This window comes from Doryrhamphus excisus, linkage group LG23 (assembly GCF_037039965.1).
Source record: "Doryrhamphus excisus strain RoL-2023G ecotype Guam linkage group LG23, RoL_Dexc_Guam_v1.1, whole genome shotgun sequence".
Classification (NCBI taxonomy): Eukaryota; Metazoa; Chordata; class Actinopteri; order Syngnathiformes; family Syngnathidae; genus Doryrhamphus; species Doryrhamphus excisus.
This window is the reverse complement of record NC_136379.1, coordinates 3,271,970-3,288,408: the sequence shown is the minus strand read 5'-3', so window position 1 is coordinate 3,288,408 and position 16,439 is coordinate 3,271,970. Positions and strand designations below refer to the sequence as shown.

The window sequence follows — 16,439 nt, the reverse complement described above, 5'->3', positions numbered from 1 at the left end:
CTGAGTGTGTTTGACTTTCTATGATCAGTAATTCAAACAAGTTTCTGTCAGCCATCTGTTACAGTATTTCATGTACTTCCAGCCAGTCAATGATAGCGATGCATCACCAACAACCACCCGAGGAGGGGAAAAACAAATTTTAATCCTACAGGTAGTAGTACACTGTTAAGCAGCTAAGTGGGTTGCAGCACATATGACGGATACTGCATATGTCTTCCTTCTGCCTTCCAGTGCAGCAAACGATAAAGTTGTGGCTCATTTGCTACTGGGTGCCAAAGAAAGAACACTTTTGATGTGTGATAAATTATGCTGGAGGGCTAGTTTTAAAAGGGGGAAGTGAAACCCAAAGACTCTAATGAGGTTTTCCAAACTGTGATGATCCAGGCTAGCTCTGTAAAACAGGTGGTGACTATCCAATGAAAAAGGCTTTGGAGACCACTTGGCCACAAGGACTGCAGTCATTTTATCAAAACAAATATGAAAAACTATGTGCTGACACTGTAGAATCCCATCTGAGAATTCACTGGGTATGGATGCAATTGACGGGTGAAATCGAAATTCATCGCAATGCGTTTGTGGGTATCGGTAAAATCCAATGCAAGTGCTGTTTTATTCATGTTCAACTTCACCGCATATGCTGTTCCCCAAGTGCAATGAATGCACCATCATTATTTCACGTTTTGTGTTGAATACGGACGGAAGCCGTGAGGCACATACAACAACTAGTTTAAACAGCAATGGACGTTCACACGCAAGCAGCAGCGAGGACGTTTCTATATTTAACCCCCCCGCAACGTTTAAATGGTATGTTTGGAAACACTACGGATTCTCAAGGAACGGCGGAAAGCTCAACAAAACGTTCGTCATTTGAAAAGAATGCCGGGTTAAGAAGCAGTACAACGGCAGCACGACAAACATGCAGACCCCCTTAAAAAGGGGACATCACAACACGGACAAGTCTACCGCCGTCCCCCTGTCTAGTTCCTCGTTGGACACCGGGGAAAAACCAAGCAAATCAGGTCAGAGCAAGTGGATCTTCCCCTGATTTCAAAATTGGCCAGGAGCTATTCGTCCGTCCCTGCAACAAGTGCCCCCCCCCCAAACGAGTGTTCAGCACAGCAGATGACATTAGAACAGCACAGCAGTTGGCTTCTTCCTGAATTTGGAAACAATTTTAAAAAGGGTAGAAGTTGTTTTACACTTTCTGCTAAAAAACACAAATAGCACTTTAGTTGAATTTACTGCCAAGGAATAAAGCCAAATCCTTTTTGTAGGACCATACTGAATTCCGTTTTTTTCCCTTTGCTTATTTGCATCATGTTTTTTTTGTGTGTGTGTCCCGTCCAGCCATTGGGGCAGATAGTATTGTTGATCTAAATGCCCTTACATGCTAAATAGATTTGCTCTGTCAGGAAAGGTGTAAGCTCCCCTGTATTATGAAATTTTGTTTGCCGTTATTTGATGATTTTGTTCTGCGAATTTGGAGCGGCCGGACCGGAGCAAGAAGAAACACAGACAAGAAGAAGAAGAGAAACTGGGGTGGGGAGAAAGAGACAAAAACAGCAGCAACAAGAATTCCCATAACAACAACAGTGACAAACAGGACTGCATGAGTTAAATGTCAATGATGGCTAAGGGTCACAATGGAGATGATATCAGTGAAATGAAACAGTCCAACTTACCAGTAGCAATAGTAACAATGAAGACATGAACCGTGATAGTAAACACAATTACAGCCATACAGGTACAGTAATTAAAATCTCACTGCTAGACATCATTATTACTGTAATAATAGCATACCAATAGCATGTAGACATCAGGGATAAGATGGTAGATTGTGTAGAGAAGCACCCATGTGCTGTGAGTGTCCATATGGAGGTGTGTACTTCTGTGCATACATTCATATATGTGTGCGTAAGTGTGCTCGTGTATGTGAATGCGAGTGTGTGAATGTGTAATTGTCACTGAGAATGACAAAAGGAGAGAGACTGCCTTCTACCACCCAGCAAACCCCGCCCCGCGCAGCCAGGTCAAGCCCCCACCGCCAGAGATCCACCGGCCCTGTGGGTGTGGGCAAAGCCAGGGCCGACTCCCCAAGACCCGCCCCCGAAGCATCTTCCCGAAGAGACCAGCAAGAGGCCATGGAGGAGCAATCCCAACCGGCAACAGGGCGCCAGCAGGCCAGAGGAGAGCCACACCCCTGAGACCAGCGGGAGACCATACCCCACTAGGGCAGAAGGGCATCGATGGCTGCACACCTGCGGGCACAAGGCGCCCCCGCCAACCGGAAGGGAGCCCGTCCACGGCCGGAGGCACCGCCCCCGGCCCCCCACACACCCCCAGGAAGCGGAACCCGGCCCACTCCAGGTAACCCCAGGCCTGACCACCGACATAGGACCGCCCCGGCCAGGACAGAAGAGGCCCGGGCACACTGCCCCATGGAGGACCGGGCGGCAGAGATGGAACGCCCTGCGCCAGACACCCCCCCCCCCCCCCCCGTATATCTATATAGCCATACACATAGCCAAAAACTGGATAATATTTAGAGGTAGATCAAGGATCTCATAGTCGGTGGTGCCCAACAATGACTCAGCATAGTGACTTATTGTACACAACTCACAATACATGTAAAGCTTCAATCAAACTACGGTGTGGGCCGAGGGTCAAACAGGAGGGCGTTAATTGTGCGTCAAAACAAATGCTGCCGTTAAAGGAAACTTCCGTGAACGCATCATGAACCTGTGAACTTTGACAGCCCTGTTCTTTCTACACTGGGAGTAGAACATAGGGTGGTTTCAGCGAAAACACCTGACACCTGACCAAAAAACAGTGAAAATTAGCTATTTAGTGAAACCTCAAACATCTGAACAGTTGTTTACTTCTATGAAACAACAAAAACAACACAGGAAATATTTTGATGACAAAATAACTACATTGATTCACAGATTTAGAACATAATAATGATCTATTTACGAATGTTTGCATGTGTTTGAACTATTTACAGATGTGTGTGCGAGTGTGTGCCACCTATAGACGAACAACAACGGCTTCACTGTCACCCCTATCCTTCTCGATGGCGACAGATCCACTGCCAGACAAACTCTGTGCCAGTGTAAGCTTTTGTCCCTGCTGGATTCATCACCATTTCCCTTTGTCAGCGCACATTTCAGCAACTTCCGTCTTCATATCCAAGCTGTTGCTGCTGATCAGAGGAATACAGAACTGTTGCCAGTATGCAGCTGGACTAGCCAACAATCTTGCTGAATCCCTCCGTCTTTTCAACGTTACTTGGTTGTGTGGAAGAGTCAGAACGTGGTTGCTATTAGCCTATTCCCATTACAATTAGTGGCGATACCAGAGTTTTTTTACACACTGGTTGGCACACTGGTAGTCACGCAAAACACATTACACCTTACACGTAACCAATGCTGTAGACACTAAAATGCAAAAGCTACTGATCATTGATAGACGTCTTGAAGTAACCTCTTTTCTTGAGAAACATTGGACTGTCCAGTCTGTACTTCCAGATCAGATTCGGAATCCAACACATATGGCTGTATGTTAAGGGTCGACATTTTAAAAAGATGCACTGACATTTATTATCAACTCCTATTCCGTTCGCAGCTAGTGGGACAAACCAGAAGTCCTTTTAAGTACTCGCGATCGTGACCAACCACAGCAAAGTAGGCATGCCTGGAGGACGGCCGTGGGTGGAATACATTAAAACAGACCATTTTCGTGGGAACCACAAAATCCAAAGAGATACAGCTGAACAGGTGCAGATTCTGGAAGAACTATAAAGCTTTATGTGCTGGTTAGCGTGTGTAGCTGCTCAAAAGGAGTACAGAACTCAACACAAAGGGACAAAAAAAGATCACAAGAGGGCATTTTTAAGAAGTCTGTATTACAAAATCGTTTTTTGAAAGAAAGAGGGGTTATAAGTATGTCATACTTGCAGCAAGCGATTCGTGACACCCACGTGTGCCGTTTGCCAAATTGGCAGCTTTTATCATGAGTGTGCCATGCTAGTTGCGCTTCCTGTTGGGCTGTCGTACATTTCACTCACTGGGGACATACGTTGGTGTCGGCGTTGTACGAGGCTCCTGCAGCTCACTGACTGGAAGATGGGCATACTGACTTCCTACAGCTCACATCACCGGAAGAACCGGTAAGGTGCATAATGTTGGATACGCCGAGTGAGCAGCCGCTGTGCATCCACGGAAGTTAGGAGAACCATAGTGTATAGCTGGAGGAGTTTCCCGCCGCAGGAGGAGCTGCTGCCAAAGCCAGGCAATGTACACAATATATTTAAAAACTTTACCCGGCATTGCACTCGCAAACAGATAATGCATGTTTGGTAATGGCAGCTCACTTTTGTTATGTTTTATCTTGTGACTAATTTGAATGCTTGGCTAACTCTCTTTGACCAGGGATGCTCTTGTGCATATAGTATGAAAAGATTCCAATTAGAGCAGACAATTTACATGACGAGCTTAGCAGGAACCAGAGCCCAAGGGGCTTGATAAACACCAGGTGATGAGATTGTAGCACAAAAGCCCAAATGAAACACTAGCCATTGCTGAGAAAAATATGGAAAAAGGACTAAAATTGGAGAGCTGCGGCGTTAGATAAGATTCCCTGTGCAAATGATGGGAGAAAACCTTCCCTTCCTCCCTCAAACAAGCAAGCACAAATAAAATCCTTCCTCTCCCGCATATCCTGCTTCCTTATGTTTTTCAACCACTCTGGCTCCATCCAGTCTTTTCTCGCTGCTTTGCTGCCCAAGAGGAGCTGATCCATGGATTCCTGGACCGGCTGTCATGTTGAAACTTTAATTACAGCTAAATTTCACACACAGAAGCTTCATCTTTGGATGAAGGAACATTAAGAGCAAAGCCTTCAGATCAGATTAGGATGAATTATGCACAGCGCACAGAAGTTCTGAGGGAGGAAATTACTTGAATGACTTCAACTCAACATGTTAGCGTTGCATTCACTCCTTGCTGTGAACAGCCTGTCTGTGGTCTGCAGACAAAAATATAGAGTTTCTCTTCTTCTTTTCACACAAGGCATAGGAAGAATGTGGGGCTTTTTAAAGATGCGCCAAATCCCTCCTCCGAATGCACAATTGCTTACTCATCTCAACCCTCTGAAAGGAAAAATGCCTCACCCATAAAAACGGTTTCTCACCCCAAATTCCCTCGTCACACCTCAAGGACACATCCAGTTAACATACTCCTAAACTAAGACACAGCAAACACACAAAAAATGTTAGCACAGAAGGAAACTCATTCTCCCTGACACACAAAAAGACATCGGAATAAATCCATTTAGGATTAATAATTCACATTTCTTAAAACACTTTAATTCTCCACAGAAAACCGAGATGCAATTTTCCTTCTCTGCATTGATGGCGAACGTTTTAAGCAACCGGCCGCTTGGAAAGCTTGGAAATTATAAACCAGTCTGTGACAAAAATGGGACAGTGAGAACTCGAGTCGACGAGAAGGGCAGGGAAGAAAGACAAGTAAAACGTTAAATAATGACACACTGGGCTCTAGTTTTCATAGACCAATCGTGGGTGCGGTGTATCTGCCCTGTGATCATGCAGTCTGGCGCAGCGTGGCGCACCCACGCCTGTGTCCCTCCCACTGGCGCAAGAGGTAGGAAAGAAGGCATGAGCGGGTTTCACACAGCCAAGTGTAATCTTAACAAATCAAATGAATGCCTCTCATTGCCGCAGGGCCCACCTTTATTATTTATTCCGGTGTCATAAATAGGAGTACAAAATTAAGTGACAATTACATTAAACACAGCAGCAGGCTAATGCAGGCATCATACTCTACCTGCATCCCTGCTCTGCCATCACCAAATAGGAGAACCTTTGATGGTATATGCTCTCCCAGTATCTTCTCATCATCCTCCTTATTTTGAAGTACTCTTTTTCGTTTCAAATCTTTAAATCTCTCTTTCTTTCTTTCTTTCTTTCTTTCTTTCTTTCTTTCTTTCTTTCTTTCTTTCTTTCTTTCTTTCTTTCTTTCTTCTTCTTTTTCTTCTCTTTGAGTGAGATCCATGCCATGACAGAAGCCGAATATATTATGCTGGTTCAGACGGTTACATTAAATAGTGGTTGCTGTGATTATTTATTGCATTGGAATGTGCCTGACACTGTGAGGTTTTTGTTGACTGTGCGTCTGTCAGCCAAATTACCACTGCTCTGAGTGTCCTTCCCATACGCTGAGAATAGTCCGGTTCGGAGTTGGTGAGCTTTCAGCGCACCGTTTTATCACAAAAGTTTCACTGCGCCAAGGTGAAAATGTGGACACCTCCCCCTGGTGCACCGATCTCGGTGCAGCCCAATCTACTAGATGACCAAATTGGCTGTGCTGGACAAATTTCCCACTGGATGTGCCACGCTGCGCCACCTTACGCTACCTCATGAAAATAAAGCGCAGTATCATTACATTTTTTTCATCATCTCACGTTACAGCAAAACCAATTTGACTTAATAATGACAGGAGTTCTCCAAGGCTCAGTACTTTGACTCCTGTTATTACAACACGGTTACATTTCTATCAGTTTGCCCAATATTTAATACTCCAATGCCCCAATTCCATGAATTAGTCTCCTATCCTTGCTGGGTGTATGGTCCACAAAGGTGAATAAACAGCCTGTCTCCAATAAGCAGAACAAACTGGCAACAACTGCTGTGGCTAACGGCAATGTCTTCATGTACTTTATCTTAACTCCCACATATACTGTGGTAGCATCTGCATGTGTATTGTGAACAATTAGCATCCAGCAGCTTTAGCCTCGGGATGTGCTTTTTGTGCAGCACTCATGTGTATTACACTTGTGGAACTGTTGTTTACAATGACCTCCATCAGCAGTATTAATGCTGGATGGGCTTTGCTCCTGACCGCTCTTTCAACATTGGTTCTGTCCCTGTACAGCATATATAACAAGACACTTGTTAATAAATGGCCATGTGATTAAAGCGCTGCTAAAACTGAACACCATCTGAAAAGCAAATACTGACAAGATATCACTTTTTAACTCACATGTTTCAGCACCACTGGGTTTTGGTATTACACTGTAGTGGGCTTCTTCTGGAAGCCCAGAGCACTGAGAGAGTACACAGCTAGCCTGCTCCTCGCACAAAAGAGTGACTTAGCCAATGAAATAAGCGCCACTGTAACACACCAACTCAAAGCTGATGAGGAGTTGTAAGAAAAGACACACTAGAAGAAAGTCTGGTCTCCAGACCACGTTATTTAAAGGGGACCTATTATGCTCATTTTTCAGCCCTTTGTATTGAGTTGTGTTCTCCTGTAGCACAGCTACGCATAGTAATCCACAAGGATTTATAGATCTTCCAGAATCTGCACCCATTCCTGCTGTATTTCCCTGGTCTGTTTTAATTTATTCCACCCACGGCCAGCCTCCAGGAATGCCCACTGCGCTGTGATTGGTCACACTCCCAAGCGTTCCCGAAGACTTCAGGACTACTGCTGAACCCCACTGTCTAATTTGCTGGGATAGGAGTTGATAATAATTTTAATGAAACTTTGGAGTGCAACAACAGTTTGGCGGATAGTCTAGCTTTGCTAAAACAGTCCAATATATTTCTCTTCACCTGCAATCTGCAACTCCAACCACTTCCGGTCACCTCTTTAGGTAAGTTAGCTGCAGTGATGGGAATAATGGCGTTTAAAATAACGTTACTAATGCCGTTACTTTTTTCAGTCATCGGTAATCTAACTAATTACTTTTACTGTCAGCATAACGCCGTTACCATTTTCGACACCCTGTTACTGCATGTTCCTGAAGCCGCCTAAAAATATATCACAGACTTCATAACTAATCTGCAGCGCAGTGAGAATGTGAGAGTGTTGCAAGGGAGGCGGTGAGATTACCAAATAAGCAATGAGGATTGGCTCAGGTTTTAGTAAAATTTCATCTTCAGCCAATCAGAGAACTTGAGTGGGCGGGTGTTTAGAGCACATAAGCAATGAGGATTGGCTAAGGTTTAGTAAGATTGCGTTTTCAGCCAATCAGAGAATTTGTTTAGAGCAAAGTGCGGTACAGCGACAGATGGCGAGTGAGGAGGACTCTAGTGAGAAGACAGCATTAGCCAAATGGAAGTACAGACACTACTTTAACCTCGTTGATGTCAAAGGTAAAATGTACATTATGTCCCCCCCAAAAATACTTTGTCCACGTCTTGTGTGAGCAACTCAAACCCACAGAAACACCTGTCGACTGCAATAAATGCAAACCTATGTAATGTTACCGTGTGTGGGGGGGTGGGGGGTTGGGGGGTGACAATATTATGTTGCAGAGCAGGCAATAGCTGAACAGTGGCACTGATTCTCACATAATCTGAATGAGTTCAGATGAATTCAATTCATTCAAGTTCTTTATTTACAAATACGTTGTGTTCATTTCAATTTCAAAAATGAACGTGTTCAAAGAACACGTTTACAACATTGGTTCTTTTGCTGCTGAGTTGTTACTAGTTAATACATGACCAGAACCTCAGTATGCGCAGATCATGTGATTGCCAAAGCAGTGAGATCCATTCATACTGAAGCTCTGTAAATAACATATTTTTTAATGTGTTGTATAAAAAAGTGTTCCCCCCTCCTGGTTTCTTGTTTTCAGTGTCTACCGTATTATGGAGTCATGAACACTGACCTTAACTGAGGTAAGTGAGGCCTGCAGTTCTTCTGACGGTGTGGTGTCTTTTGTGACCTCTTGGATAAGTCGTTGATGTGTTTGAAATTTTTTTCTCCCATAGTACTAACAAAATAATAATTTACAAACTAAATTTTGTGTGTAGTCACTGACTAATAAATAAATTTGTTTGATGATCTGAAACAACAAAAAAATAAGAAACATTTCTACACGCCACTGTATGTGTCATCCATCTTAAGACTGGAACACATTTTTCTGAGCCTTCCTCCTACATAATAGAGATATAAATGACAGCGCAATCACACGCATCATACAGATCATAGCACATGACCCGGGGAACACCCTCAATCCGTTTTTCACACAAGGAGAACAGATAGAGAGCTTAAAAGAGGAAAGAGGACTTGTCCTCTATGCCACACAGCCATTAAGCCATAACAACCCACTGAATACTTCTTCTTTCTCTTTGGGCTTTTCCCTTCAGGGGTCGCCACAGCAAATCAATCTCTTCCATCCAACCCTGTCTTCCTCATCCGTCTCTCTCACACCAACTACCCTCATGTCCTCCTTCACTACATCCATAAACCTCCCCTCTGGTCTTCCTCTACGCCTACCTGGCAGCATCCTTCTACCAATATATTCATATATTTTTTAATATATCGCTCTTCATTCCTCTCCTTTCCAGGGCAAACCCCCACACTTCTGGCATCTCCTCAACTTGTTCCCTACTCTCTCATCACTAAGATCCTATTGAACAACCCCGTCAGGAACACTCCTACACTCCTAGATACTTCCATACCTCCACAGGTATACCAAAAACATCCCACTGAGTACATATTTGTATTGACGTGTAAATGTGTCCTCCCCTTGAGACATAGAATGACAAGACGTCATGTGGACATCATTTCCAAAATATATCAAACTACTGCTTACCTGGTGGAACTCCCTCTGGTGCTGCACAGCCCCCACATCCCCCCCTATTGGCAGCTGCTCGGACAGCTCTTCGTCCTTAGCTGTCAGCCATTCGATGATCTCCTGCAGCGAGAGCTGCAGTTTCCCACTGTTGTCCGATATGGCCTCCAGACGCACCCTGGCAACACACCAGCACTCGGTTACTCCTTCGTTCTATGGTCATTGTGCTGCTTGGCTTCATTAACACCCCCACAATAATACATTCATTCATTCATTCATTTTCTATCGCTTATCCTCACCAGGGTCGCAGGGGTGCTGGAGCCTATCCCAGCTGCCTTTGGGCGAGAGGCGGGGTACACCCTGGACTGGTCACAATAATATATAAACATTTAAAAAACAACAGTTGAACAATTTTGGAGTTAACGTTTGTGTTGGGTATTAGTTTTTTGTTTTCTGTGAAGCAGAAGAAGCAGAATGCTGAGAAACAGTCATTAATCCTGAATTCATGCATTTATTATTGTTTCATTTTTACCATCATACACAGTCCAGCCTATACGTACCTCTTGCCCGAAGTCAGCTGGGGTAGGCTCCAGCATACCCACAACCCCAGTGAGGATAAGCGGCATAAAAGGTGGACGGATGGATGAGTAAAGCATCGTAACTGATCTAATTCATCCTGAATTAATTCCTGTGTGATTGCTTCATGAAACCCCAGTGTTTGATATGATTCGAATTCATTCATGTCACGATGTGGGCGTCACCCCCTCGTGACAGCTTTTTTAGTTCCTTCTTTGCTGCTGTTCCGGTGTCCATGCCCTTATTTTATAACCACTTCCTTTCTTATTCCCTTCCGTTTTCTCTATCCCAGCTCATTTCACAAACCTGCCGTTACTTTCACTCCCTATTTAGTTCAGATGTGCTCTTTCTGTTTCTGCTCATTGTGTTTGGTTTGTCTTTTGCTTGCTAGTTGCTGTCTGCATTGCTCAAGTACCATTGAATTTCTTTTACCTGCATTGTGGTCCTGCTCTCTGCATCCTGGGGTCGCACCGTAAAGCAATCAAGCCGGAACGTGACAATTCAGGTATTATTGTTTCATGAAAAGCATCATATCTCATATCATTTATCCTGAATTCATTCCTCTATTATTGCTTAATGAAAACCACAATTGATCTTCAGTTCATTCATTCATTTTCTACTGCTCATCCTCACGGAGGTTGCAGGGGGTGCTTGAGCCTATCCCAGCTGTCTTGGGGCGAGAGGCGGGGTACACCCTGGACTGGTCGCCATTGATTATTTTTTAATACAAGTCACATGGAAGTCTGACAAGGAAATAGAAGTAAAAGTAGAAACAACAAAATAATCCCATTTCCAAGATTTCTGCAAAGTGACAAAGATGCCGATAGCTATTTTTACAAACTAGTGAAAATTCATAGGATAGTCACAGGTTTTTGTTCTTTTTTTAGCTAAACCAGTTAGTAGCTACAGGCCGGTTAATCACAGATTTATGAAACATTTTCATTCTTGCCAGCAAACAAGAAAAATAAAACACAAATGTTTGTATTGTCATTCTTGATCACTGTCACACAGCACGCCATTGTGGCGCAGCTGCTATTAAAAGGAGGTTGGCATTGTGAAAACACCAACGCACTTGAATACTGTTATTTCTGTTTGGATGGAAGTGAGTCACAGAATGATACGAGGCAGCATTAGGTGAAGTCATTATTATCCGCTAAATGACCATCTCACAGATTTACAACACATATGGTTAGCATATCATTTCCAGATCTGAGGACAAATCCGGAGAGGAGGCGTCCTCACTTCCATGCATTTCCTAACAACTTCAGTTTGCATTAGCAGTGTCAGGCAATTTTCTGCAAAGTGAATTTGGCACACATGAGAGTTACATCACTGATGCCAGCAGGAGGGAAGCACACGGGGGGAAGAGACGGTAAATATGAAAAGATTAGAATTAATTGATTGGATAATTAAGTGCAGTGGCAACGAGATAATAATGCTTGGTTTTGATTGACAGTGACAGGGAGGCATTGTTTTTAGCAATATAGTTTTTATTGTGGCTAGGCATAACAGTTTAAGTCATGGTGTGACAACAAGAAATCCTGAAAACATCACATACCAACGCAACAGACGAATAAAAGCACTCTCACATTCTCACTAGTTGAGCAGACCCAGAATGAACAACTATGCAACTTTAACTACAAACTGACCAACTATTTACATCGACGATGCCGCAAAGCACCCTAGGAACCAGGAAGTGCTCCCAGGGACGCGGCAATATAGTTTAGTTTGTGGGTCTGAAAAACAGGAATGCTGCTAGAGGTGTGTGTGTGGGGGGGGCACTGCGGAGGAGCAGTCATCACATCGATGCTAGATAAAACTTAAACTACGACAGAAATGTTTTGCACATGGTTGAATATTTATTCCTTTTAAAGTTGATAATGCTGCCATTAAATGTGTGTTTAATAAATCTGAATCCTACTGTGTTCAGTGTTAACATTTCAATAAATTTTTGTTTAAACTTGAGACTTGCAATATTTGTTATCATTGTCATTTTTTCATGTAAATTGAGGCAGCAAAAGCAATGTTGGCCACAAATATCCGCCCAAGAAAAATCGGCCATCGGCTAAGTGTGATGGAAAAAAAATTGGCATCGGCCTGAAGGGCCTAGGGATCGGTCGATCCCTCGGTGCTGATGAATGTGAAGAGCTACCAGTTTGACCAGTTACACACTTCTCAATAGCCAACTTGCCTTTAACTATATGTTATTGTGAATAATTAATGATATCCATCATGGCAACTGCAATGCTTATAAAGCTAGCAGTTAGTAACATAAACACAAATGCACAGCAACATCTCAGTTATAAGCACTACACTAAACACACTGAAATAGCGTGCTAACAACATCATGAATTAGTGACAATGGCTAACTTAGCTCAGCAGTTAGCGGTCAGCTCGGCGGCTGAATCCCAACGCAGTCCAATAGGATGGTGCAAACAGCGTCGAGCATTGAAGGAATAACAAATAAACAGGTTACTCACGTTTATAAGCGCACACTGTTAGTTGAACATCAAATGTCATCAAACTCCCTGGTGCATTCAGGTGCCCATCAAGTGGCGTAAATGGGAGCTGCGTTTAATCATGTTCACTTAAAGCAGCAAAAGAGAATGGACACAAGAACCAGTCTTTTATACAAATGTTTAAAGTATTTTAAAAGTATTCTAAAATTCCAGCTTACATTTAATTGTATGACGAAAAAAATGAGATGCAGCTCGCCCATTGTGATGTTCGGGGTGTCCATGAAAACATTTCACGATCTGTCTGGTGTTGCGACGACGAATGGACGAGAGAGATGTCTGTTTCATAGTTGGGATACGTAAATGATGTTTGAATTGTACTGCTGTTGATGTGTAAGCTCAGAATAAAGTTATAAAAAAGCGACAGAGTCTGTGTGACTGTGGGGAGCGACACCGTGCCGCCATCTGTCATCATTACAGAGAGGAGTGGCTTGCCATGATGCGCATGTGTTAATTACGCTAAAACATTTTACGTAGGTAATGAAATCAATGAGTTACCGCCACTAACGTGTTATTTTTGACAGCCCAAGTATAAACACAATATGCGTTAGGTGGACGTGAGGTACGTGTGTGTTGGCTGGTGTGGAATTGCCAGCCAGGTTGATTCAAATAAAAGCAATTTGAAAGTGTATGATGTGCTGCTACGCTAACGCGATGTTACAAGTCTGGTGTGAATTCGGGGATACATTTGGGTCCATACACTACAACCCTACAACAGACACTTTGATTGACGATTGTCTGAAATCGGGTGTGTTTTCTTGAAGCAAGGGGTGGATGCCAGGAATCAAACATGGAGCCATTCGGTCACAAACAATCCATCGCCAACACAAACTGATTCGAATTTGGTTGCGCACTAAATTATCCTGTAGATCAGGGGTCGGGAACCAATGGCTCGCGAGCCAGCTGTGGCTCTTTTGATGATTGCATCTGGCTCGCAGATAAAACAAAATATTCTCACTTGTTTTAATCCATCCATCGATTTTTCACTGCTCATGTCTGTAAACAGGTAAACGCTCCCTTTTGAATCCGTCTGCTCAGTCATTAGCTCAAAGTTAACCCTTCGACAAAGAGGATGGCGAAAAGAAAAAAAGATGACGAGTATCGTACATTTCGGGACGAATGGACCGAAGAATTCGCCTTTGTGGAGAGAGCAGGTTCTGCGGTGTGTCTAATTTGCAATGACAAAATTGCATCGATGAAACGGTCGAATCTAAAGCGGCACTTCGACACGCGCCATGCTACCTTTGCATCAAAATACCCTGCGGGAGACAGCAGAAAGAAAGCGTGCCAAGAGCTACTGAGCAGGGTGCAAGCCAGCCAGCAGCAACTCCGCGTATGGACCCGGCAAGGTGACTATAACTCCGCTAGCTTTGCTGGATCTTTAGCAATAGTGAGGAACGGAAAACCATTCACAGATGGCGAGTATGCTAAAACGTTCATGCTGGATGTAGCCAATGAACTTTTTGATGATCTTCCGAACAAAGACAAGATAATCAAACGGATACAAGACATGACTCTGTCGGCAAGAACTGTTCATGAGCGTGCCATCATGATGGCAAACAAAGTGGAGGAAACGCAAGTGAAGGACATAAATGCAGCGCCGTTCTTTTCCCTGGCTTTGGATGAGTCAACAGACGTGAGCCATTTGTCGCAGTTCAGCGTGATTGCAAGATATGCTGTTGATGACATACTGCGCGAAGAAAGTCTTGCTGTTCTGCCAATAAAAGGGTCCACAAGAGGTGAGGATTTATTCAAGTCTTTCATGGAGTTTGCTCAAGAAAAAAATCTACCTATGGATAAACTTTTCTCAGTGTGTACTGGTGGCGCTCCGTGTATGGTGGGGAAAAACAAAGGATTTGTGGCGCTTCTTCGTGAACATGAAAATAGACCCATCCTAAGTTTCCATTGCATTCTACACCAGGAGGCACTTTGTGCTCAGATGTGTGACGGGCAGTTTGGCGAAGTGATGTCGCTGGTCATTCGTGTGATCAACTTTATTGCTGCCCGAGCCTTAAATGATCACCAGTTTAAAACACTGCTGGATGAAGTTGGAAATAACTATCCTGGTCTGCTTTTGCACAGCAATGTGCGTTGGTTGTCAAGAGGGAAGGTGCTTAGCCGCTTTGCGGCTTGCCTGAACGAAATCCAGACTTTCCTTGAAATGAAAGGCATCGAGCATCCCGAGCTAGCCGAAACTGAGTGGCTCCTCAAGTTTTACTATCTCGTAGATATGACTGAACATCTGAACCAGCTCAACGTGAAAATGCAAGGCATTGGAAATACAGTGTTATCCCTTCAACGAGCTGTGTTTGCTTTTGAAAACAAGCTAGAGCTCTTCATTATGGATCTTGAAACAGGTCGTTTACTACATTTTGAAAAACTGAGCCAGTTTAAAGATGCATGCACAGCAAGTGAGACCATTCAAAACTTTGATCTCCACCAGCTAGCTGGCTTCACATCCAGTCTCCTACAGTCCTTCAAAGCACGCTTTGGAGAATTTCGTGAGCATGCTCCTCTTTTTAAGTTCATCACCCATCCAACCGAGTGTTCACTGAACACAGCCGACCTGAGTTACATTGCTGGTGTCTCCGTCAGAGATTTTGAAGCAGAAGTGGCTGACCTGAAGGCCTCAGACATGTGGGTGAACAAGTTCAAGTCACTGAATGAAGATTTGGAAAGAATCACACGACAGAAAGCGGATTTGGCGAGCAAACACATGTGGACAGAAATGAAAAAACTTCAACCCGAAGACCAGCTGATTCTCAAAACTTGGAACGCGCTTCCTGTCACATACCACACACTGCAGCGTGTGAGTATTGCTGTGTTGACCATGTTTGGATCTACGTATGCATGTGAGCAGTCATTCTCACATCTTAAAAACATCAAGTCCAATCTACGATCACGTTTAACGGATGAAAGTCTCAACGCTTGCATGAAGCTTAACCTCACCAAGTACCAACCAGACTACAAAGACATCAGCAAATCCATGCAGCACCAGAAGTCGCATTAATGGTGAGTATTATAACAACATTATTTAAAAGAATAAATTCAGAGGCTTATTATACTGACATTTAGTTGAATTCACTTTTAAAATATATTATATGGCTCTCACTGAAATAAATTTCCAAATATTTTGCTTTCATGGCTCTCTTAGTCAAAAAGGCTCCCGACCCCTGCTGTAGATCGTAACAGATGACAGCCAAATAATGCCCAACCGGGGTTCCAACACCTTTGACAGGATCCTGCCCAAAATGTAACTGCTTATTTCTTTATTCATGGCTCAGCTATGTTGTACTCATCAGTTAAAAAGTATTTGCATCATACTGCTCACAAGGCCGGGCGTTTGAACGGTTGAAGTAAGGTGTCAGGTTCAAACTCCTGTGACACTTGTAAAACACAACAATATTCAAAGTTACAGCGAGGAGAGTGAAACCGCATACCCAGTGACATGCCGCTCCACTCTGAATATGCAGTTCACACTGCTCTCTTTTTATTCTCTTTTCGGGGGTCCCTACTACATGGTCATGCAACTCTAAAGGGGGGGGGGTGCAGTTGCACAAGCTGTATTTGTTTGCCTATGTGTGTGTATATGTGAGAGTAATTACTTTTGTTTTATGAGTTCTTATCTTGGCACATTCTTGCAGGATTAACATGAACATCAGCAGGGTTGCTGTTGGCGCATCCAGGCACCTCCAGGACCTGGGGGTTGCTGGGGTCTCTGATCAGGGTTCAAACCTTCCT

General features: G+C 43.6%; 1 protein-coding gene across 3 annotated transcripts in view; it reads right to left on the bottom strand.

Annotated features, from left to right (window-relative positions):
- Nucleotides 1-16,439, bottom strand: part of drp2 (dystrophin related protein 2) — a 203,391-nt gene that overhangs the window by 67,191 nt on the left and 119,761 nt on the right. For 2 of the 3 annotated variants that reach the window (XM_058076030.2, XM_078788607.1), the window contains exon 4: nucleotides 9,628-9,784. In XM_058076030.2, the coding sequence (XP_057932013.2) occupies nucleotides 9,628-9,784 (157 nt within the window). Of the gene's footprint in view, nucleotides 1-9,627; nucleotides 9,785-12,662; nucleotides 12,725-16,439 lie in introns of those variants that run through there. The other variant, XM_078788608.1, reaches the window with a different exon arrangement.